Consider the following 27,113-nt stretch of genomic DNA (forward strand, 5'->3'; position numbering starts at 1 on the left):
ATACATTCTGTTTGTCTGTTCCATTATATTAATGAAGTCTCTCACTCTCCTATACCTTAATTACATTTAGAGTGGTCAATTATCATAAAGCACCATATGTAAATCTGTTATATGAAGGAGTACAATGGAAAACATCCTCTCCACACCAGCCCTCTAAGTGTGAATTACTCTACTACTGGGGTTAAGGGGACTTCCATCATACAGAGGACTTCTGTCACCCTAGATGTGGCAATGTTTTTTAAAAAGAATCTTTTATATTTGTATTGGAGTTATCTCCCCTTATATTTCTAACTGGTGAGATAAAATATCAACCTGTCGTCACTGTTTATATTACAAGTATAGCATACTTTACATAATATTTTTTTGTTATGTTTATCTATCAATAAATAAAATCTGATTACCCTTTCATTAAAGATATTGTGGAGTATATAGAACTAAATGACTTTAGTGTAGTGTATGTCCTTAAATCAAACAGTAATTACTCTAACCTACTATACAGCCCCTATAGCCGATCGATGATTGATCCACAGCTTGAGGTCTTTTCCACATGGCTGATTACTGTCATAATGGATATTGATAGGGTTCCCACCACTGAGACATGCATTAAACAAATATGAATAACATGAATGACATACCAGATTATGAAAGGTAAAGGTATTTTGATGTATGCATAATCAAACACAGATAAAATGAAGTTGTCTTGCCACCCGATAAAAGCAAATGAATTTTTATGAATTTGGAATACCAGAATTATTCTGATTACTACCCTAGATTCCTATTTTGTGGTCAGAAATCATTATCTTGACAATAAACTGGCCAGAATATAAATTCACTTAATATGCAGACAAATTCAGATAACGACACCTTGCAGTGCTTCATCAATAATTTACTTGCAATATTTTCGATATTTTGTTTGCCCAGCAGTAGTCTTGATGCAAATTGAAAGAATGAATTTTTTTTTATTTAAGGAGGGAGTGTTCATTAGGATTTAAGGAGGGGTGTTCATTAGGATTTAAGGAGGGGTGTTCATTAGGATTTCAGGAGGGGGTGTTCATTAGGATTTAAGGAGGGGTGTTCATTAGGATTTAAGGAGGGGGTGTTTATTAGGATTTAAGGAGGGTTGTTCATTAGTATTTAAGGAGGGGGTGTTCATTAGGATTTAAGGAGGGAGTGTTCATTAGGATTTAATGAGGGGGTGTTCATTAGGATTTAAGGAGGGGGTGTTCATTAGGACTGACAGAAGGAAATCAATAGAAACAGAGCCTGATCAAGAATACAGTGTGTCAGAGAAACAGGTATACAGAACCACAAAGAAAACTTCCTGTCCTTAGAATTCTAAACTCAGCTCAATAAATATGTTATTATAGTAAATACTGATTCCTTGTCTGGCAGCTACAATCCAGGTAAAAATATCAATATCTGAGCTCACTTCAACAACACACAATAACATGACATTCTAATATTATACAAGTTATACATTCTAATATTATACAAGTAATACATTCTAATATTATACAAGTTATACATTCTAATATAATACAAGATATACATTCTAATATTATACAAGTTATACATTCTAATATTATACAAGTTATACATTTGGTTGAAAACCATCTCTATAAACCAAACCCTAAGAGTATCAGAATGATATGTTTGCTTTCACTTCTGTTATATACACAAAACTTAATATTTATGCCATTTAAAACAGAATACTGCTAAAACAATTTGTGATGAAGTAGTTTTTTGAGGTTTTGTAAGAAAATTGATTATTTATCATTTATTTATTGTTAATTATCTATGATTGAAATAGTGTTGATGTTGAACTGCTTAAAGCCTTTATAGTGCAGTATCACTGAAATGTCCTTACCTGGATATGGTGGCCTTATCTCAGAGTGTAACTGACTTTGTCGAATACGATATCTTCCTTTAATCTAATTGATATTAAAAAACCTAGTTGGTTCGTTTTGTTCTAATAATGAATGAAATATTTTCTAGTTAAGATTTTATCTAGTGGATTTTTTTAATGAAGTAACATTATCAGATAACAGAGTTTTTATCTTTGGTAGTAGTCTGATTATAATATATATAGGTGTTTTATATAATGTGTACATTCAAATTACTTTATATAAAATATTATATGAGAAATAACAAATTGATTCCTACACAGTTAAACACTTCCAACTGGAAAAACTAGAAATGAAGATTGTAACACAGTTTGTGTTAATGTACTACTAAACCTGTCCATTACAACCGACCAAAGTTATAATCCTGTTAGAATGTAGATCTGTGTTATTAAGACAAGGTGGGGCTGTCACACAGGGTGTTATATATGGAAACACTTTACCTGTTGATATGATTATAGAACTAGGATGGGAAACTTAAACATACCTGTTGATATGATTATAGAACTAGGATGGGAAACTTAAACATATACATATATCAGTCAGTGAGTGGTATATTGATATATATACAATTGTATCAGTCAGTGAGTATTATAGTGACATTTATGCATCTTCGGTCCTGTCACAGACAACACAAAGAATGTATAGATTGAAAATGGCCACCATATATGGCATATGGTGACATTTAATATCAATTCTAAACATATTACAAATTAACAATACAAAATTAACATAGCATAACACAATAATTAAAAACCGTCCAAAAATAAACATCTAAAAATGACAATGGTAGTCAATTACAACAAAAGCCTGTGTGGGGGTTGCCAAACTCCGCCGCCTTAAAAACAGGCATGTGAAACATCATCCAATATAGTAAACATAAAATAAGAAGATAAAAGAATCAGGGGAGGAAGTGGGTGGGTTAAGTGTGAAGGCCAAAGGAACTCAGGAAATTAGTAGAATATTTCAAATTACAAAACTTTGTTGACAATTTTTTAATGGCGCGCGTCGAAAGCTGCTACCCATAATTCCTAGCTGCTTGACAGGGGCAGATAAGTATGTATGGAAATATAAGTTATAAAGGGGAATAACTCGTGTATAATTTGTAGCAAAATAATATGAAAATTTGGAAATGTGCAGGCCTCACGATGCATAAATTAAGCTAAGTGCTTAGCTGCCCTTTATGCATCTTCGGTCCTGTCACAGACAACACAAAGAATGTATAGATTGAAAATGGCCACCATATATGGCATATGGTGACATTTAATATCAATTCTAAACATATTACAAATTAACAATACAAAATTAACATAGCATAACACAATAATTAAAAACCGTCCAAAAATAAACATCTAAAAATGACAATGGTAGTCAATTACAACAAAAGCCTGTGTGGGGGTTGCCAAACTCCGCCACAAAACCAGCCTGTGAAACACTGCTGGTTTCCCCAATATCAGTCAGTGTTATATTGACATATACATGTATCAGTCAGTCAGTGTTATATTGACATATACATGTATCAGTCAGTGTTATATTGACATATATACATGTATCAGTCAGTGTTATATTGACATATATACATGTATCAGTCAGTCAGTGTTATATTGACATATATACATGTATCAGTCAGTGTTATATTGACATATATACATGTATCAGTCAGTGTTATATTGATATATATACATGTATCAGTCAGTGTTATATTGACATATACATGTATCAGTCAGTCAGTGTTATATTGATATATATACATGTATCAGTCAGTGTTATATTGACATATATACATGTATCAGTCAGTGTTATATTGATATATATACATGTATCAGTCAGTGTTATATTGATATATATACATGTATCAGTCAGTGTTATATTGACATATACATGTATCAGTCAGTCAGTGTTTTATTGATATATATACGTGTATCAGTCAGTGTTATATTGATATATGTACATGTATCAGTCAGTGTTATATTGACATATATATGTATCAGTCAGTCCGTGTTATATTGATATATGTACATGTATCAGTCAGTGTTATATTGACATATATACATGTATCAGTCAGTGTTATATTGACATATACATGTATCAGTCAGTCAGTGTTATATTGATATATGTACATGTATCAGTCAGTGTTATATTGACATATACATGTATCAGTCAGTCAGTGTTATATTGATATATGTACATGTATCAGTCAGTGTTATATTGACATATATACATGTATCAGTCAGTGTTATATTGACATATACATGTATCAGTCAGTCAGTGTTATATTGATATATATACGTGTATCAGTCAGTGTTATATTGATATATGTACATGTATCAGTCAGTGTTATATTGATATATATACATGTATCAGTCAGTGTTATATTGACATATACATGTATCAGTCAGTCAGTGTTATATTGATATATATACGTGTATCAGTCAGTGTTATATTGATATATGTACATGTATCAGTCAGTGTTATATTGATATATATATACATGTATCAGTCAGTGTTATATTGACATATATACATGTATCAGTCAGTGTTATATTGACATATATACATGTATCAGTCAGTGTTATATTGACATATATACATGTATCAGTCAGTGTTATATTGATATATATACATGTATCAGTCAGTGTTATATTGATATATGTACATGTATCAGTCAGTGAGTGTTATATTGACATATACATGTATCAGTCAGTCAGTGTTATATTGACATATATACATGTATCAGTCAGTGTTATATTGACATATATACGTGTATCAGTCAGTGTTATATTGACATATATACATGTATCAGTCAGTGAGTGTTATATTCCCTAAATACTTGTTCATAATTATGTAGGATTATGAGAAATGTTGTTTTTTTCTGAATAAAGAAAAAAATATCAATATGATGGTATCTGGCCAGTTTACTTTTTTAAAATGAACTTTTATTTTTCCAAGCATGTGTTTCCTGTGTCTGTTTGAATTATATTTTGGCCTGTTTGTTATCTACAAGCTAACATCCTAGTATCTTATTTTAAACACTTTACAAGCTAACATCCTAGTATCTTATTTTAAACACTTTACATCCTAACATCCTATAGGTAGTATATCTTATTTTAAACACTTTACATCCTAACATCCTATAGGTAGTATATCTTATTTTAAACACTTTGAGAGATAAGCCACCACACTGACTTCTCCCACAACTCCAAAGCTCAAATCCAGCACAGGGGAGGTAACTGCTTGCTTGTATAATGTTCTTATAAGATAGAATTATAAACAGTTGTATCTAACTAGTCTAGGCTAAGTTAGTTAACTGTTACTGAACATCCCGCCATATACTAACAGATGGAGTTTGTTTTTTTATAATCTAACTGAACATTTTATAAAACCATGGTTAACTGAAACTACTAACACTCCCGTCATTGATAATTAATTAACTTTGTGATGGTAACCATTTATAGTGTTTAACCTGCAGAAATTACAGGTAAATCTATGATTTAATCAATCACAGCAGACATACACAGTTTTAGTACCAGCAGCTGGCTGATACAACCATTTAAGATACAGAATACCATACATTGTGTGCATTGTTAGTGTTAAGTTGTATGACATCACATTTTTTTGTATTTTGAGAAATCAAAATCTTAGTTACAATTTGGTATAGATTAAAATAAAAAGATTTCAGATTTAGATTTGATATAGTATTTTCTTTTGAATGTGTTGTAGAATATATAATGACTATCATTTGATGCCACTGCCAATCATGACCCGTTTTTTATATTAATTTTGTTTTGTTATACTCTGGAGAATTATTGATTTTCCATGGGCATGATATTGGATCATTTACAGAAATCAATATACAGGATGTGTATTATAATTACAGGGTTTGGTGTGTTAATAGTGTTGTGTATAGTTTCCTCATCATAGGGGACGAGAAAATAGTATTGTTTAGTCTCTCCACCTCCAACAAAGGGGATGACAAAATAGTATTGTTTAGTCTCTCCACCTCCAACAAAGGGGATGACAAACTAGTATTGTTTAGTCTTTCAACCTCCAACATAGCTAGGGGATGACAAAATAGTATTTTTTAGTCTTTCAACCTCCAACAAAGGGGATGACAAAATAGTATTGTTTAGTCTCTCCACCTCCATTACATAACAAAGTGAGTTTCTTCCCTTTAATAATTGATGAACTTTTTATTTTGATAGTGTGTAATTATAATTCCTACCAAGCCTTTAGGTACTTCACTTGATAAGACCTTATGTTGAACTAGAGATTAGTTTTTTATTTCAACTTTTTTCCTGGGGATCTATTTCTATTCTGTTACTACATTTCTTATCGTATCTTTTTTTATGTATTTGGGAGCAGGGATATAAAACTTTTGGCTTACACTATATAGTATTTTGACAGTATAGACAGTTGACAGTGTATTATAATAATGTTTTATTGTTTAAATCAAGATGTTTCTTTCCTCCATTCATTGATGACTTTTCTTCCAAATTTGCAGTGCGACATTTGCCAAAGGAAGAGATTGACAAGTTGAATGGTAAAACATTAGTTTTACATACATCACTATAGTTCTATATTTATAAACTTTTTTATTTTGACCTTCACCTTGATTGTAAGATCAAGGTCATGCATGTCTGGTCAAGAGGTGTCATAGGTATATTCTTCATTAACTTATACTCAGCACACATGATATCAATAGAAAACCAGACAAGAGGCACATGGGGCCTGCCAAACTTAGTGCTATAGTTAATGGCCTACAGTTGTATATTCCTCATTTACTAGTCTACATGTAGTTGGCTTTTTATTGATCATAATCATAATAATTGTATCAGTAAGTGCTAATTTATTACTTGATTTGTTGACATAGTTCTTTTTTATACTAATGTTCTAGTCAAGATGTTTTATTGATTAATGTTTAAGAGTCTATCAAATGTTCTCTTACTGATTTATCAATAGAATACATGTTTCAAAATTTGATTGGTGAATTTATAGTTATATTATGTATATGATATGGACACTACATCTGCTAATTATAATGTATAATAGTTTTATATCTTCAAAGCTGTTATGTATCTAAAGGCACAGAGTATTGTTCTCTATCATATCATATTCACTGGTCAATTTGGTCGGTTTGGGGTTGCGCATGCTTTAATTTGGTATAAGTATTAAGCTTCTTTTTTACTGGAACTTTCATTTTAACTCAAAGATTACTTGTCAATATTTTCTTAAGTTGGTAAAATAATATAGTAAATCCTTCTAATATGGGATTTCTGGGATACTTAACTGTTTCTTTATTTCTTCAGTTTTATGTTATATTCCTTTCTTAACAAGTAAAATGAACCTGAAATAGATTTTAACCCCCCCACCCCTCTATCATTTTGAGATTTAATTTTCTATTTGTAACATATTCAGACCTCCCTGTCTGGATGTTATACATTTTAACATGCTAGTCACTATATTGCATTGCGTTACCATGTTATTTTATATTTGGTTATAATAATGTTGATTCTTTAAATCATTACTTCTCTTGAATTTGTTGACCTCTTCTTTAATTTGATATACAACTTTTTGCTTCCATTACTTATGCTGGTTTAAGTGGTGTATTAGTCACATTACACTTTAGTCAAGCTAGTGAGTGAATTACATATATTGATCACAATAAGCCACAATATAATGATTTTCTAGGAAATTTTAGTTGAATGGTCCCTAATGACTCCGCACCACATACAATGCATGGCTGATTAATAAATATAAACAATTGGGTAACATACATACCTGTACATCAAGGTGTTCAAAGTCCCATGTACAGTAGAGAAAGGAATGATTATATTTATGCCATAAACAAAGTACATTTACTATTGGTGTTGATTTGTAGTGTAAATTTAATCACTTGTTTCTGAATCCCTTTTGTATATCAAGGAATGAAGTAAAGTTTAAAAGAATAATTTACTTTTCAAAACCTTCTTGCAATTTTCCCAACTTAATGTATAGGCAATATGATAAAGCAATGAAATAAGAACAATGTTTTCCTCGGTTTTAACTCGATCTTTCATCTGTGTAATAAAAGTATTTGTACATTCCACATGGATTAGTACATGTACATCCAATAATGATAGCAATAAGTGTCGAGAATTTGTATTACACTATCGTATCTGCCATATTTGTATCTGACAACACTGGACATTGATATGATTTATTGTACGTTTGAGTAGATTCTACACTCCTCGTAATCCTAAAAGTGAATTAAAGGATTTTAAATAAAGTCTAATCATAACACATATAAAAAGGAAATGGATATCAAAGTATTAAAGGTAGGGGTGTCTTACATTCTATTGTGAGTATATATATAAGTCTGGCCTGATAGTGTGGGACCAACATCATACAGGTGTTGTACACCGTCGTAATGATATGGATATACACAGTTACTACATGTCGTAATGATATGGATATACACAGTTACTACATGTCGTACACGTGGTAATGATATACACAGTTACTACATGTCGTAATGATATGGATATACACAGTTACTACATGTCGTACACGTGGTAATGATATACACAGTTACTACATGTCGTACACGTGGTAATGATATGGATATACACAGTTACTACATGTCGTACACGTGGTAATGATATGGATATACACAGTTACTACATGTCATACCCGTGGTAATGATATGGATATACACAGTTACTACATGTCGTACACGTGGTAATGATATGGATATACACAGTTACTACATGTCGTACACGTGGTAATGATATGGATATACACAGTTACTACATGTCGTACACGTGGTAATGATATACACAGTTACTACATGTCGTACACGTGGTAATGATATGGATATACACAGTTACTACATGTCGTACACGTGGTAATGATATACACAGTTACTACATGTCGTACACCGTGGTAATGATATACACAGTTACTACATGTCGTACACCGTGGTAATGATATACACAGTTACTACATGTCGTACACGTGGTAATGATATGGATATACACAGTTACTACATGTCGTACACGTGGTAATGATATACACAGTTACTACATGTCGTACACGTGGTAATGATATGGATATACACAGTTACTACATGTCGTACACGTGGTAATGATATGGATATACACAGTTACTACATGTCGTACACGTGGTAATGATATACACAGTTACTACATGTCGTACACGTGGTAATGATATGGATATACACAGTTACTACATGTCGTACACGTGGTAATGATATACACAGTTACTACATGTCGTACACCGTGGTAATGATATACACAGTTACTACATGTCGTACACCGTGGTAATGATATACACAGTTACTACATGTCGTACACGTGGTAATGATATGGATATACACAGTTACTACATGTCGTACACGTGGTAATGATATACACAGTTACTACATGTCGTACACGTGGTAATGATATACACAGTTACTACATGTCGTACACGTGGTAATGATATACACAGTTACTACATGTCGTACACGTGGTAATGATATACACAGTTACTACATGTCGTACACGTGGTAATGATATACACAGTTACTACATGTCGTACACCGTGGTAATGATATACACAGTTACTACATGTCGTACACCGTGGTAATGATATACACAGTTACTACATGTCGTACACCGTGGTAATGATATACACAGTTACTACATGTCGTACACCGTGGTAATGATATACACAGTTACTACATGTCGTACACCGTGGTAATGATATACACAGTTACTACATGTCGTACACGTGGTAATGATATACACAGTTACTACATGTCGTACACGTGGTAATGATATACACAGTTACTACATGTCGTACACCGTGGTAATGATATACACAGTTACTACATGTCGTACACCGTGGTAATGATATACACAGTTACTACATGTCGTACACCGTGGTAATGATATACACAGTTACTACATGTCGTACACGTGGTAATGATATGGATATACACAGTTAGTACATGTCGTACACGTGGTAATGATATACACAGTTACTACATGTCGTACACGTCGTAATGATATGGATATACACAGTTACTACATGTCGTACACGTCGTAATGATAGGGATATACACAGTTACTACATGTCGTACACGTCGTAATGATATACACAGTTTAATTATTACATGTTGGATACCATCGTAATGATATGGATCTACACAGTTACTACATGTCGGATAGGCAGCCTACATTAATAATTGTCCCAATCAAACACACAAATGTGACATAAACTGTACACACAGGAAAGGTAACATTTACAAACAGAAGAAAATCTGGTCATCCTCTGGATTAAACCATTCTTCAACATTTAATTACAATGATTTCAGAATGCTAACCCATTAAGAACATTAATTTTCAAAAATGATGTAATTGTGGACTGTAGAATGGAAATAGATTGAGGTTGATAGGCAGCCTACATTAATAATTGTCCCAATCAAACACACAAATGTGACATAAACTGTACACACAGTGGGGGGGGGAGTCAGTAGAGGGAACACTTAATTCCTGTATATAGTAAGGTCAATATACAATATATAACTGTTGTCTACCTGGTGTCATGTTGTCAATATAAACAGACCAACAGACCCTTGCAGTTATAACATATATTGGTCAAGGATTCTTCATTACAAAATTGAAACAATACCCTCAGTGCCTTAAAGATCAAAGGAAAACTTTAGGGCATGGTTTTTATGGGTTTAAAAGTCTGGATCACTTTATTGGTTCTGTTTGACCCTGGTTCTAAAATGGTGTTAAAGCATTCCTGTTGACAAGCTTGTTAATCCATATGTTACATTACATGTACACTTACCATACCTCAGAGAGTAACACTTTATCAATGGAAACAAACTAAGTGAATAGAAAGGAGATTTTAACATTGTACTGTAAAACAGTATACAGTATTTGTACTGAAATAATACCAACCCTGGTTATATACTAATGCGATTCAGCTAGGTGCTATAACTGACATATCACAATATTTAAGTTGGTTTTTGGAAAAATGTTTTTCATGTTTGTTTATGCCATTTCTAGTTATCTTGTAAACATACACATCAAAGAGCAGGATATAAGGAGGTATCACTAAACGAGTAGTAGGTTGCAATTGTGGCAGGTAGTGTGTATTTATGATGGAACAAATGTTTATTATTGTGGGTTAAAAAATTAATATTAAAACTTTAATCAAAACTGGTAAATGAATAAGATGTATTAAAAAAAATATTGAAAAAATCAACATGGGCACTCAAATTCTGATAATGAAGCATTACTATTAAAACAATTAAAAAAAAAATGATTTCCTTTAACATTCCTTATAAATCATGTTTGCTGCATTTAGAGACTTTTTTATAACCATGTATTAATTAATTGTAATAGAAAATTAAAACATTTCATTCTTTAACAACATGAAAAACTGATTATTAATTGATGGAGCATTTTATTCTTATAAACAAAACTTTTCTTTTTTTTCTGATTAATTAAGTACCACAGTGTTAAACTATACCCACGTGAGTGGCTGTCAGTTACACAAAGGGGCCATATGGCAGGTCAATAAGGAAGGACTTTAAAACAAGGGCTCTGGTTGTCGGGGTAACAAGGGACATCATGGGTCAGTTGAGTGCATATACTATATGTAGCTGTCATGACTACCTCCCCTGAATAGCCAGTGGGAAGAAATCAGTTAAGTATTACTAGTAATTACTAGTAGCTGTTCAATTGCATGTAACATTTAATTACATAATTGCACATTTTCTACTTTTCCACAACCAATTTCACACAAACACAGGTATTGATACATTGCTATGGAGATATAGTATTAAATCACCTTAGGGAATGCTTCTCTTTAATTATAAATATTTCTTTTAGTCAGCTATTAGTATAATTTAGCAATTTTAATGGGTAATCATGCAATTTTTTTGATTTTACAAAATAATTTTACTAAAATTTTAGATTATGTATGTGTAGGTATGAATATAGATTATCCTGATTTATTGTTAGGTTTATTTACTGGTGATGTTGATTGTTCATGATAACCATTACTACCACACCATGGTAACAGTAGTTAAGTGGGTGATGGATGGTAGCCGCATACAGAGATGTTTGTAGATATAGAGGATTATCTCCCCTGGTTAAATGTTGACAATGGTTTCTGAAAGACATTAGCACACACATTAAAGCTAAGTATTCAGGAGTCGGTAACATATCACATTGGTCAACATATTCCCAGGCGACTGAACACAGACAGGAGAATCTGATCAGTCAATAATACATCGGAGACTAAACACAGACTGGCCAAATTTGACTACAAAATTCTCAGTAAGGTCAGGAACCGTCTGACCAAAGTCAGAATGTATACCTATCAGATCTAATGGAATCACAGCGAACTATTCCAATAAATGTTAAGTAGAATTTGTTTAAGTAAAGTTTTACAGTGAGCCACCTTTACCTGCTTTGATAAATATTAACTTGGAGTTAACATGGTTTATGGATCACGAAGTGTTCCGCAAACTTTCTTCCCAATATAGACATCTGTTTGAAGGCTGTGGGATTAGGGTATAATTGAGGAGGGTCAATCATCCTTAATGTCAACATATTGAACATTAATACCTGCTGTTGTGGCCTATATTTACCACCGAACGTTAATACCTGCTGTTGTGGCCTATATTTACCACCGAACGTTAATACCTGCTGTTGTGGCCTATATTTACCACCGAACGTTAATACGTTAATACCTGCTGTGGTGGCCTATATTTACCAATGAAGATTAATTGGCTGATATTGAAAAGTGGTATAAACTAAAATATCAGTAATTTCTTAATCACTGTTTTTTTTTGTTTTTTTTTGTAAATACCATCCTTGTGTTAGTATATTGGGTACATATGATTTGTATTTTGTTGTCATGGTTACATATGGTTACATTGTATTTAGTAGACAAGTATACTGTCACTTAATTACTACTTCATACGATGTAAATTATCTAAATGTTAAGGATAATATATACTATTTTCGTAAAGTTACTGTTCTCTGATTATCTTCCCCTGAATGAATATGTGTAAGTTGTGAATGATGTCATGTAGTTAAAATATCTGTGAATGAAACCCAATACAAATGTAGTTAAGAATTTGTATTGACTAAACTCACCATTTTGTAGTCCATGGTTTGGTATTACATTACATTTCAATTACTCTGTCAGCTAATTGAAACTTCTAAAACTTCAGAAATGTCAATTAAATCTTGGACATTACTGCATGATCACAGTGAAATGCAAATATTCAATCCAACAGTATTGATACTTATAAATCACCACTGTACATGACAAGACAAGATTAATGTGTAATGATATGATATGGTAGGGGAATATATCGATCTTGATAAAAAATATACAATATATCTTTGTACAACTCGACACAGTACAAAAAAAAGTGTTTTAAAGAAGAAAATGTCTTTGATGAACAAAGTGGTTTTACCTGCTGCATGTTGTAACAGTTAGGTAGTAAGGGATAATTACTCCTACACTGACCAGGCATAAACATGCTCCTATTTCATATGGTAACAAGTTTATGTTTTAGTGAAGTCCCCTACTGAGGTAAATTGGACATGTACATAGTATAAAGGTATATATCAGTGGTAATATATCTACAATATTTACATTCTTTTATTCATTTAAGTACTTCTGAGATGTATAAAGAAAGCAACAGACAGTTTAGATTGGTTGGTTTTGATAATAAATTGAATATATACCTGGAAACACACAGGTAGACTTACTCCCACTGACCTGACCTCCTTATTGCCCCCTCTGTACAGCTTTAATGGTAGTTCAGATAATTTAATTATTGTAGATTTATTACACTTGGACACTGAATAGTGATTATCTCTATGTAATCTTTTTCAAACATCATATCTGTTGCAGAATTTAAACATAACACCCACTTTATTCTGAAACATAAAAAAATAATATACCACATTATGTTAAATCTTTGTGAATATATTGAATGTGTAAATTATAGGTCTCACTTTTTCAGACCTTTAGAATTTAAACAAATAATGCTCTATTTTTAGATTTTTTATTCAGTTAGCACAGGCTGTTATAAACGGTCATTAATTAATTTAATAGTATGGACTATTATCTCTGTAGCAATGAATATAGTTCAACTAGTACATGACAGACATGCCATGCTTATTTTTTCAATTTACCACTTGAAAGACCTAATAAATAATAAAGTATTTCAATAGTGAAAGAAAAAAATAAATAAATAGAATCATTAAAAAATAATTTCAACTTGATTATGGTAATTGCACAATAATTAATTATTTATTTGAAATTATTTTAACTATTTTAGACAGCTATGTGTGTAATACAGAAATGATTAAGTGGACAGTCAGTGAATATATAACAAAGTTAAACTAGAAGAGACACATTTTAACAGATTTGTGTTGCAATAATTGTTTAAATTAGACAAGTTGATTTCATCTCTGTAGGACTATAGACAACTTAGTTTGTTAACAAGAAAATTCAACTACTTGTCAATGTTAGCCTAAAGCTTATTAGGTAAAGAGAAAGGTAAGCTAGGTTGTTCATTAATTGGTTATATCAACTTAAGACCATAGCACATGTATAAGGTAGCTCACAAGTCATATTTAAACCCCATACATTACGTAGTGGTAGGTATCCACTATGGACAACACGCCTATAGATATCCGTGCAGTGTAAATGTATAGCAGTGTTATAATGGTAATCCTATAGAACAGGTAAGAACACGAAATCCCCATGCGTGGTTCTACCTGGCGGAGTGTAAACATACCTGACAACACAATATATCGTTAAGTATAGGTATGGTGTATAGATGTATTGGTTCACTGTACAGCACACATGATATGACAACAGAGTAACTATTTGTTTTGTGTGGTTTTACAACAGCGAGCCCGGGATATAACACAAACGTGGAGCAAAGTGAGTAGCATTGTATTCTAAGTGTTCATTTCTTTATAGGATATGTTGTTCTCCGTACTTCAATAATAAACACATTTCCTCCTCTACCCAATATGTCACATGTACCTCCAGTCCCTGACATGGTTGCTGTGACACATTTCCTCCTCTACCCAATATGTCACATGTACCTGCAGTCCCTCACATGGTTGCTGTGCTGTACTTCCACATGGTGATGTTTGAAAAAATGAAAAAATGTTCGAATACATGGGGATTTTTATTGATCTATTTTTTATCTTTCATTGTAAAAGACAAACAATGTAGGTTATTTCGTTCTGCAATGTTTGTTGATACTATTAAATATTATTGGTATTTTTGTCCTACCAATTAACACATATTGTTTTCAGGATGACATTTTAGTGTATATATATCAGTCTAATGCTTTTATTGATGTCTCCACGTTAGGTATGAACACAAAAATGGTAAAATATTTATAAACGTACATTAATTGTTAAATTAATATCTATAATTTTTGCTGACTGATTTACAGAACTTGACTGATATAATCTTCAGGACAACATAAAAATGAACTGCAGGACGATAAATCCCTCTATAATGTTCGTGGATGGTAAATACTTGCACATAGTATAATGATATCAGATTTGTTTATATTTTATCCCCACACATTTGTTGGCAAAAATTCTCTGTTATTGTTTTGCAATGTTTAAAATTTGTATTTTGTTTTGTTTTATGGTAGTCTATATAATTCACATAATGAAACACACATGACTTCCTTAGATAACTAAAGCCTAGTGCATTAAAACATTACAACAATATGCTTTTCAGTCAATTCATATATATGTGATCTTTATTGGTGAAACTATAATTTTGATCCGTAGTTATGCTAGTGGTTCTACTATTACCATGACAGCACAGAAAATTACCTGGTTAACTTAGAATATCTGCAAATTCATGAAAATCCTGGATGCTGAATACCAGGTACCATGCTCATTTCAAAACTGATGTTTTGTTACTAACAATAAACCCAGGAATCTTTAGTCTTATAATACTTGGTGAGCCCAGGAATCTTTAGTCTTAGAATACTTGGTGAACCCAGGAATCTTTAGTCTTAGAATACTTGGTGAGCCCAGGAATCTTTAGCCTTAGAATACTTGGTAAGCCCAGAAATCTTGAGTCTTAGAATACTTGGTGAACCCAGGAATCTTTAGCCTTAGAATACTTGGTGAGCCCAGGACTTTTGAGTATTAGAATACTTGGTGAGCCCAGGAATATTTAGTCTTAGAATACTTGGTGAGCCCAGGGATCTTTAGTCTTATAATACTTGGTGAGCCCAGGAATCTTTAGTCTTAGAATACTTGGTGAGCCCAGGAATCTTTAGTCTTAGAATACTTGGTGAGCCCAGGAATCTTAAGTCTTAGAATACTTGGTGAACCCAGGAATCTTTAGTCTTAGAATACTTGGTGAGCCCAGGAATCTTGAGTATTAGAATACTTGGTGAGCCCAGGAATCTTGAGTCATAGAATACTTGGTGAGGCCAGGAATCTTTAGTCTTATAATACTTGGTGAGCCCAGGAAACTTTAGTATTAGAATACTTGGTGAGCCCTGGAAACTTTAGTATTAGAATACTTGGTGAGCCCAGGAATCTTGAGTATTAGAATACTTGGTGAGCCCAGGAATCTTGAGTCATAGAATACTTGGTGAGGCCAGGAATCTTTAGTCTTATAATACTTGGTGAGCCCAGGAAACTTTAGTATTAGAATACTTGGTGAGCCCTGGAAACTTTAGTATTAGAATACTTGGTGAGCCCTGGAAACTTTAGTATTAGAATACTTGGTGAGCCCAGGAATCTTTAGTCTTAGAATACTTGGTTAACACAGGATCCTGAGTATAAAATATTTGGTGAATACAGGAATCATGAGTATTAAAATAGTTGGTGAATACAGGAATCCTGAGTATTAAAATATTTGGTGAATATAGGAATCCTGAGTATAAATATAGTTGAACCATTACAACGATATGCTTTTCAGTCAATTCATATATATGTGATCTTTATTGGTGAAACTATAATTTTAATCCGTAGTTATGCTAGTGGTTCTACTATTACCATGACAGCACAGAAAATTACCTGGTTAACTTAGAATATCTGCAAATTCATGAAAATCCTGGATGCTGAATACCAGGTACCATGCTCATTTCAAAACTGATGTTTTGTTACTAACAATAAACCCAGGAATCTTTAGTCTTATAATACTTGGTGAGCCCAGGAATCTTTAGTCTTAGAATACTTGGTGAACCCAGGAATCTTTAGTCTTAGAATACTTGGTGAGCCCAGGAATCTTTAGCCTTAGAATACTTGGTAAGCCCAGAAATCTTGAGTCTTAGAATACTTGGTGAACCCAGGAATCTTTAGCCTTAGAATACTTGGTGAGCCCAGGACTTTTGAGTATTAGAATACTTGGTGAGCCCAGGAATATTTAGTCTTAGAATACGTGGTGAGCCCAGGGATCTTTAGTCTTATAATACTTGGTGAGCCCAGGAATCTTTAGTCTTATAATACTTGGTGAGCCCAGGAATCTTTAGTCTTAGAATACTTGGTGAGCCCAGGAATCTTTAGTCTTAGAATACTTGGTGAGCCCAGGAATCTTAAGTCTTAGAATACTTGGTGAACCCAGGAATCTTTAGTCTTAGAATACTTGGTGAGCCCAGGAATCTTGAGTATTAGAATACTTGGTGAGCCCAGGAATCTTGAGTCATAGAATACTTGGTGAGCCCAGGAATCTTGAGTCATAGAATACTTGGTGAGGCCAGGAATCTTTAGTCTTATAATACTTGGTGAGCCCAGGAAACTTTAGTATTAGAATACTTGGTGAGCCCTGGAAACTTTAGTATTAGAATACTTGGTGAGCCCAGGAATCTTTAGTCTTAGAATACTTGGTTAACACAGGATCCTGAGTATAAAATATTTGGTGAATACAGGAATCCTGAGTATTAAAATAGTTGGTGAATACAGGAATCCTGAGTATTAAAATATTTGGTGAATATAGGAATCCTGAGTATAAATATAGTTGAACCATGAATTCCAGAATGTTGTACAATTATGAACTTTGAAATCCCAAAAGATATTCAACAGATCCTGACATCCTGCATGATACAAGATTAACAATCATCGATGATAGAATGTCACCATTTAAACTTTTACTCAGTGAAAAATTTAATGTGTTACATAAATCTTATCACAATATACGCTGAATAACAAATACATGACCCAAATGAATGGTTAAGATTTATAATTGATTTATAGATTTATCTTTTAAATGTTCATTTAAAAAAAACTTGGGATACAAGTGAAGAGTTTCAAAATTCATATACATACATATACATATACATACAATATGTAACACAATGTGAAAATAAACTAAACAGGGGGGATAGAGCCAACGCCAGTCCTAAAGGTCAGTAGGATCCAATAGTATTAGACAATGTGAAAATGTAACAGTGCAATTCTATGTTTTTTAAATCTTATAATGGCTGCCTATGGCTGCTTTTTTTGTACATTTTATGGACAATGCTTTCCATGAATGTCTTATCTATCATCATTAATTTTGTATAGCTGTATTATACTTCATCAGTTGTTTAGTTGATGTTGTTGGTCACTGTTTCCATGTTCTGTGTTAGGAGAAGCACTCTGCCATTATCTAGTGTACTCTTCATCACCAGGGAGAAATTCATTATGTCATTTCCTCTACTTATGGAATAATTACCTTGACCCTTAAGTCTTCAAAGGAACAGTGTTCTGAGCACATTAATTATTTATGCTGGCACATTACCAAATGTTCTCCTATAGCGACATGTGAACTGTCTTGATTATAAATTACCTTTGTTTACAAAATCATTACTTTCCCTTCAGGAATGGTAGAACAGCATACAGTTTATGTGTGTGAAATTTAAATTACTGTAGGTATATGTTTCAGTATAATTTGAAGACTTTGAGGTAACAATGAAAAGTTCATATTGAAAAGCATTCAATAGGTGTAAGGATGGAATAGGCCAAGCTTTCTACAGAAATGGACATGACAGATGGCACCCTGAGTCTGTTTAGTATATCACTAGGTATCTTACGACAACCTAACTGTGTATATACCCTGTATATGAAACCTGGAGTCATTACCTAACAAGGGATTTAGAAATGGGTAGTACATGCATTATGGGTAGAGTTTTTTCTTTGGTAGCAGCTTACTCCTGTTTCTATAGCTGCTTGTGTAATTGTTGTAAACAGTAATGTAATATGCCCAACATTTTTTGAACTGTCAGGAGCCAGATTCACAAGTTAATAAAATGAGGATATTATCGAACCTAAGATTTTAATTAGAAACATTTTTACCATGTCTATCCATTTCTATGGATTACAATTATCACAAAATGTAATTCCTTTGACCTCTGATAAATTAACTACCTGAGCCGCTCATGCTTTTACAACAGTCACTACTCATTACCTGTCAATACGATACCTTTACTACATCAATCTTTACCAGCCAATACGATACCTTTACCAGTCAATACGATACCTTTACTACATCAATCATAACCAGTCAATACGATACCTTTACTACAACAATCATTACCAGTCAATACGATACCTTTACTACAACAATCTTTACCAGTCAATACGATACCTTTACCAGTCAATATGATACCTTTACCACAACAACCTTTACCAGTCAATACGATACCTTTACTACATCAATCTTTACCAGTCAATACAATACCTTTACTACATCAATCATTACCAGTCAATACGATACCTTTACCAGTCAATACGATACCTTTACTATATCAATCTTTACCAGTCAATACAATACCTTTACTACATCAATCATTACCAGTCAATACGATACCTTTACCACAACAATCTTTACCAGTCAATACGATACCTTTACTACATCAATCATTACCAGTCAATACGATACCTTTACCACAACAATCATTACCAGTCAATACGATACCTTTACTACATCAATCATTACCAGTCAATACGGTACCTTTACTACATCAATCTTTACCAGTCAATACGATACCTTTACTACAACAATCATTACCTGTCAATACGATACCTTTACTACATCAATCTTTACCAGTCAATACGATACCTTTACCACAACAATCATTACCTGTCAATACGATACCTTTACTACATCAATCTTTACCAGTCAATACGATACCTTTACTACATCAATCTTTACCAGTCAATACGATACCTTTACTACATCAATCATTACCAGTCAATACGATACCTTTACTACATCAATCATTACCAGTCAATACGATACCTTTACCACAACAATCCTTACCAGTCAATACGATACCTTTACTACAACAATCATTACCAGTGAATACGATACCTTTACTACATCAATCATTACCAGTCAATACGATACCTTTACCACAACAATCTTTACCAGTCAATAAGATACCTTTACCACAACAATCATTACCAGTCAATACGATACCTTTACCACATCAATCTTTACCAGTCAATACGATACCTTTACCACAACAATCATTACCTGTCAATACGATACCTTTACCAGTCAATACGATACCTTTACTACAACAATCATTACCAGTCAATACGATACCTTTACTACATCAATCTTTACCAGTCAATACGATACCTTTACTACATCAATCTTTACCAGTCAATACGATACCTTTACTACATCAATCTTTACCAGTCAATACGATACCTTTACCACAACAATCTTTACCAGTCAATACGATACCTTTACCACAACAATCTTTACCAGTCAATAAGATACCTTTACCACAACAATCCTTACCAGTCAATACGATACCTTTACCACAACAATCTTTACCAGTCAATACGATACCTTTACCACAACAATCTTTACCAGTCAATACGATACCTTTACCACAACAATCTTTACCAGTCAATACGATACCTTTACCACAACAATATTTACCAGTCAATACGATACCTTTACCACAACAATCCTTACCAGTCAATACGATACCTTTACTACAACAATCATTACCAGTGAATACGATACCTTTACTACATCAATCATTACCAGTCAATACGATACCTTTACCACAACAATCTTTACCAGTCAATAAGATACCTTTACCACAACAATCATTACCAGTCAATACGATACCTTTACCACAACAATCTTTACCAGTCAATACGATACCTTTACTATATCAAACATTACCAGTCAATACGATACCTTTACCACATCAATCATTACCAGTCAATACGATACCTTTACCACAGCAATCATTACCAGTCAATACGATACCTTTACCACATCAATCTTTACCAGTCAATACGATACCTTTACCACAACAATCATTACCTGTCAATACGATACCTTTACCAGTCAATACGATACCTTTACTACAACAATCATTACCAGTCAATACGATACCTTTACTACATCAATCTTTACCAGTCAATACGATACCTTTACTACAACAATCATTACCAGTCAATACGATACCTTTACTACAACAATCTTTACCAGTCAATACGATACCTTTACTACAGTCAATCTTTACCAGTCAATACGATACCTTTACCACAACAATCTTTACCAGTCAATACGATACCTTTACCACAACAATCTTACCAGTCAATACGATACCTTTACTACAACAATCTTTACCAGTCAATACGATACCTTTACCACAACAATCTTTACCAGTCAATACGATACCTTTACTACAACAATCATTACCAGTCAATACGATACCTTTACTACAACAATCATTACCAGTCAATACGATACCTTTACCACAACAATCATTACCAGTCAATACGATACCTTTACTACATCAATCATTACCAGTCAATACGATACCTTTACCACAACAATCTTTACCAGTCAATACGATACCTTTACTACAACAATCATTACCAGTCAATACGATACCTTTACCACAACAATCATTACCAGTCAATACGATACCTTTACTACAATCAATCATTACCAGTCAATACGATACCTTTACCACATCAATCATTACCAGTCAATACGATACCTTTACCACAACAATCTTTACCAGTCAATACGATACCTTTACTACATCAATCTTTACCTGTCAATACGATACCTTTACTACAACAATCATTACCAGTCAATACGATACCTTTACTACAACAATCATTACCAGTCAATACGATACCTTTACTACAACAATCATTACCAGTCAATACGATACCTTTACTACAACAATCTTTACCAGTCAATACGATACCTTTACCACAACAATCATTACCAGTCAATACGATACCTTTACTACAACAATCTTTACCTGTCAATACGATACCTTTACTACAACAATCTTTACCAGTCAATACGATACCTTTACTATATCAAACATTACCAGTCAATACGATACCTTTACTACATCAATCATTACCAGTCAATACGATACCTTTACTGCAACAATCTTTACCAGTCAATACGATACCTTTACCACAACAATCATTACCAGTCAATACGATACCTTTACCACAACAATCTTTACCAGTCAATACGATACCTTTACTACAATCAATCATTACCAGTCAATACGATACCTTTACCACAACAATCTTTACCAGTCAATACGATACCTTTACTACAACAATCATTACCTGTCAATACGATACCTTTACTACATCAATCCTTACCAGTCAATACGATACCTTTACCACAACAATCTTTACCAGTCAATACGATACCTTTACCTACAACAATCTTTACTAGTCAATACGATACCTTTACCTACAACAATCATTACCAGTCAATACGACACCTTTACCACAACAATCATTACCTGTCAATACGATACCTTTACCAGTCAATACGATACCTTTACCACAACAATCATTACCAGCCAATACGATACCTTTACTACATCAATCTTTACCAGTCAATACGATACCTTTACTACATCAATCATTACCAGTCAATACGATACCTTTACTACATCAATCATTACCAGTCAATACGATACCTTTACTACAACAATCTTTACCAGTCAATATGATACCTTTACCACAACAATCTTTACCAGTCAATACGACACCTTTACTACATCAATCATTACCTGTCAATATGATACCTTTACCACAACAATCTTTACCAGTCAATACGATACCTTTACTACATCAATCTTTACCTGTCAATACGATACCTTTACCAGTCAATACGATACCTTTACCAGACAATACGATACCTTTACTACAACAATCATTACCAGTCAATACGATACCTTTACCAGTCAATACGATACCTTTACTACATCAATCTTTACCAGTCAATACGATGCCTTTACTACAACAATCTTTACCAGTCAATACGATACCTTTACTACATCAATCATTACCAGTCAATACGATACCTTTACTACAACAATCTTTACCAGTCAATACGATACCTTTACTACAACAATCTTTACCAGTCAATACGACACCTTTACTACATCAATCATTACCTGTCAATATGATACCTTTACCACAACAATCTTTACCAGTCAATACGATACCTATACTACATCAATCTTTACCAGTTGATACCAATGGGAACACATAAGGAATTCGCTTTAGCTATAATTAATTATATCAGAAAGTGATGATACATGTTTTACAACCGTTTGTTAACTTACTTTATTCAAACCCGTTAAATAAACAAATAATATAATCTACCTTGTATATTGGCTAAGGTATTATGGAGAATTTACTGGACTATTGCAGTCTCCACAATACCTTCGCCTACCCCTTCATAAATATTAAAGTCAAAGTTTCAGTTAGCTCACTTAGTTTAATGGATGATGAATATGACATGAAGAGATAAATCAAAGGGCCCAAAGTAATAAACAATTGAGATAACATCATTCTCACATACACGGTATGTCATTATCACATACACGGTATGTCATTTAGTTATAACATCATTATCACATACACGGTATGTCATTTAGTTATAACATCATTATCACATACACGGTATGTCATTTAGTTATAACATCATTATCACATACACGGTATGTCATTTAGTTATAACATCATTATCACATACACGGTATGTCATTTAGTTATAACATCATTATCCATACACGGTATGTCAATTAGTTATAACATCATTATCACATACACGGTATGTCATTTAGTTATAACATCATCATCACATACACGGTATGTCATTTAGTTATAACATCGTCATCACATACACGGTATGTCATTTAGTTATAACATCGTCATCACATACACGGTATGTCATTTAGTTATAACATCATCATCACATACACGGTATGTCATTTAGTTATAACGTCATTATCACATACTCGGTATGTCATTAGTTATAACATCATTATCACATACACGGTATGTCATTTAGTTATAACATCATTATCACATACACGGTATGTCATTTAGTTATGAAATCATTATCACATACACGGTATGTCATTCAGTTATAACATCATTATCACATACACGGTATGTCATTTAGTTATAACATCATTATCACATACACGATATGTCATTTAGTTATAACATCATCATCACATACACGGTATGTCATTTAGTTATAACGTCATTATCACATACACGGTATGTCATTAGTTATAACATCATTATCACATACACGGTATGTCATTTAGTTACAGTTGGCTTTACAGTCGTTTTTGTTGTTGTGTTGCTCAGGTGAATCACTCACATTTGGCACTGCACACTTAATTCACTAATGCTGCTTTGAATTTAATGCACATCCTACCCTCAAATTTACTAGTATTATATCATTATATATTTCAAATTCACTCGGCCTACAGGATTTCCTCGCTCCACCCCCACCCCCACCCCAGCCCCACCCCCACCCCAGCCTCTCTGTGTTAGACCAAATGAAGGAGATCTGTGCCTGTGCCCCATGTCTCCTGCAACACAGACAACCGGGAACAACACAGATGTAATGTACCTAATGTAATATTAATGACTATACTACACACCTGTACTTGTGTCACTTCCATTCATGTTATTCAGTAGGATAGGAACAAATAACTCTACTCTTATAGATATATGATTTAATGCCTTATGACAAAGAATCTTAGACAAAGAACGTCAAGCAAGGGTAAAATTATATATATGTATAATTCACAGGGTAAGATGAAGCACAAAGAGAATTAAACTATAAACATTGTCGTTTTACTAAGGTTTAATCAGGGACATTTCACACTTGATTGTGTATGAATGCTTGTTGTCTTAGCAATGTATACAGCTGCCATGCAGAGGAAATTCATAATCACTTTACACGGTATCGATACATACATTGGTATTATTGGGCATCATACTGACATTTCAGCAATGTGAACGTCAATGCACGATGGTCTAGTGGTAGGACGCAGGACTGCGTGACCGAAGAGTCGCTAGTTCGAGTCCTGGCACGACCGCTACTTGTATCATTAAACAAGATACTTTACTCCGCTGAGTTCCAGTCGACTCAACTGTAAACGAGTACATGGTAGGGCAGTGCAAGAAATGTCGTTTTCGCCGAAATGGCAGCTCCGGCTGCATGTTTCCCCAGGGAGTTGAGGAAGACATTGGCTGGTTGCTAAAGACACAATAACCACAGATGATAATGTGTTAACAGCTTTCGGACAGCTATGTTGCTGTGATATAAATAGAGGTTACACAACGAGTGGTTGTTGGATATGGAATTTATTTCACACGAGTAAGTTATTTTTTAAAAGTTACAAAAGACACGAGCTTTAGCGAGTGTTTTTTGCAACTTTTAAAAAATAACTTACGAGTCTGAAATAAATTCCATATCCAACAATTTCGAGTCGTGTGACCTGTTTCTACCACAATGATATCGGCTTGAATCAAAGGGAAACGTGGCCAAGTATAATTTCGCGTATGCAAATAAAGTGTACCGGTGACGTCCGGGACCCGGTGATGTGACGTCATTAGATTATTGATGACGTCAATAACAATTGCAGCTTGGGTCAAAGTTCACCGCGTTAGCCAATCAAAATGCGTACAGAGTTTATACCACGTGTGGTATAAACATATCGTTAATCAACAGCTGTAATGATTAACTGATGGTCTGAGAGTTGAATAACACAGGGTATTGTGGTAGAAATAAATATAAATAAACCTCCAAACTACTACTATTAAATAAAAAATGTTTACACGGCAACACAAATGTATATTTTGGTACATGCATTAATCGATGATTAAACAATGATACATCTCGAAGTAACCATATAAAACTTATTCCTTTCATGGGACATTGATAACACAATTGAATAAAGTTGATTATGAGAGACAACATCTGTGTATTATGGTAAGATGGCATATGTCCTTAATTAACTCTAGATATCCTAATTATGATAGCAGGCTTTTGTTCATATTATATGTAATTGTGTTTGAATGACTTCATTTCCTGGTCGAATTATTGGTATGTCTACATAATAGAGGGAAGTGGTGTTGATACACCTTCCCAACATTGACATTAGTTTGTGACCAGTCTGTATTAAGACTTATAAGTTTAAACACAGAACGATTAGATAACAGTAGACCTTGGTTACCTGTCAGAAGAACTAATTAGAGGTGGTTTGTGGATTATGTAGGGGTACAACTTGTTATGTCACTCCCAGTTCTATAATCCCATAATCGTAGTGATACTGACCTGTGTTGATTACAGAAGTAAACATTAAGCTGTAAACAGGAATTGTTTTCATTATACCTATTTAGGGCCGACACATTCCTCTAATCCATTCATAGGAAAGTAACACAAAGGTATAGTTTTCATTATCCCTAAACATTCTTATATATACCATGCCTAGACAATTCCTTAGTTCAACAATGGGAGAGTGACTAATAAAGAAAAGATGAATATTTCAATTGTTTATATGCCAGATTCCTTACCCATCAATGATTGAGTGTAACGTACAAATGTAGTGATATAACATACACATGTACTAACATCGGATTATGCGAATATTGAAATTAAACTAAAAGTTGTTTTTGCTGTCACCAACAAGGTTTAAACAGCCATTGCTTAAAATAAATGTTGATATCTTTTTTTTCTAACAAACTGTAAATTTCTGGGATCATCGACACAATCCATTCTTTATCATTATTGTGATTTGTGAACTGCACTTATTCAATCTATCTGAGGGATACACCTGGCACATTCTCATACTAAGAAGGAACACTGGGCGCATATACATTCGAA

The 27,113-nt window shown here is 33.3% G+C and overlaps 1 protein-coding gene across 19 annotated transcripts in view; it reads left to right on the forward strand.

The window, feature by feature from the left end:
* Window positions 1-27,113, forward strand: part of LOC117316392 — a 91,685-nt gene that overhangs the window by 18,848 nt on the left and 45,724 nt on the right. For 16 of the 19 annotated variants that reach the window (XM_033870938.1, XM_033871029.1, XM_033870947.1 and 13 more), the window contains exon 2: window positions 6,403-6,441. The exons of 2 other annotated variants lie outside the window; for them this stretch is intronic. In XM_033870938.1, coding sequence (XP_033726829.1) covers window positions 6,403-6,441 — 39 coding nt within the window. Of the gene's footprint in view, window positions 1-6,402; window positions 6,442-14,840; window positions 14,874-27,113 lie in introns of all 19 variants that reach the window. One more of the 19 variants, XM_033870956.1, reaches the window with a different exon arrangement.

Source organism: Pecten maximus, chromosome 2, assembly GCF_902652985.1.
Source record: "Pecten maximus chromosome 2, xPecMax1.1, whole genome shotgun sequence".
NCBI classification, from domain to species: domain Eukaryota; kingdom Metazoa; phylum Mollusca; class Bivalvia; order Pectinida; family Pectinidae; genus Pecten; species Pecten maximus.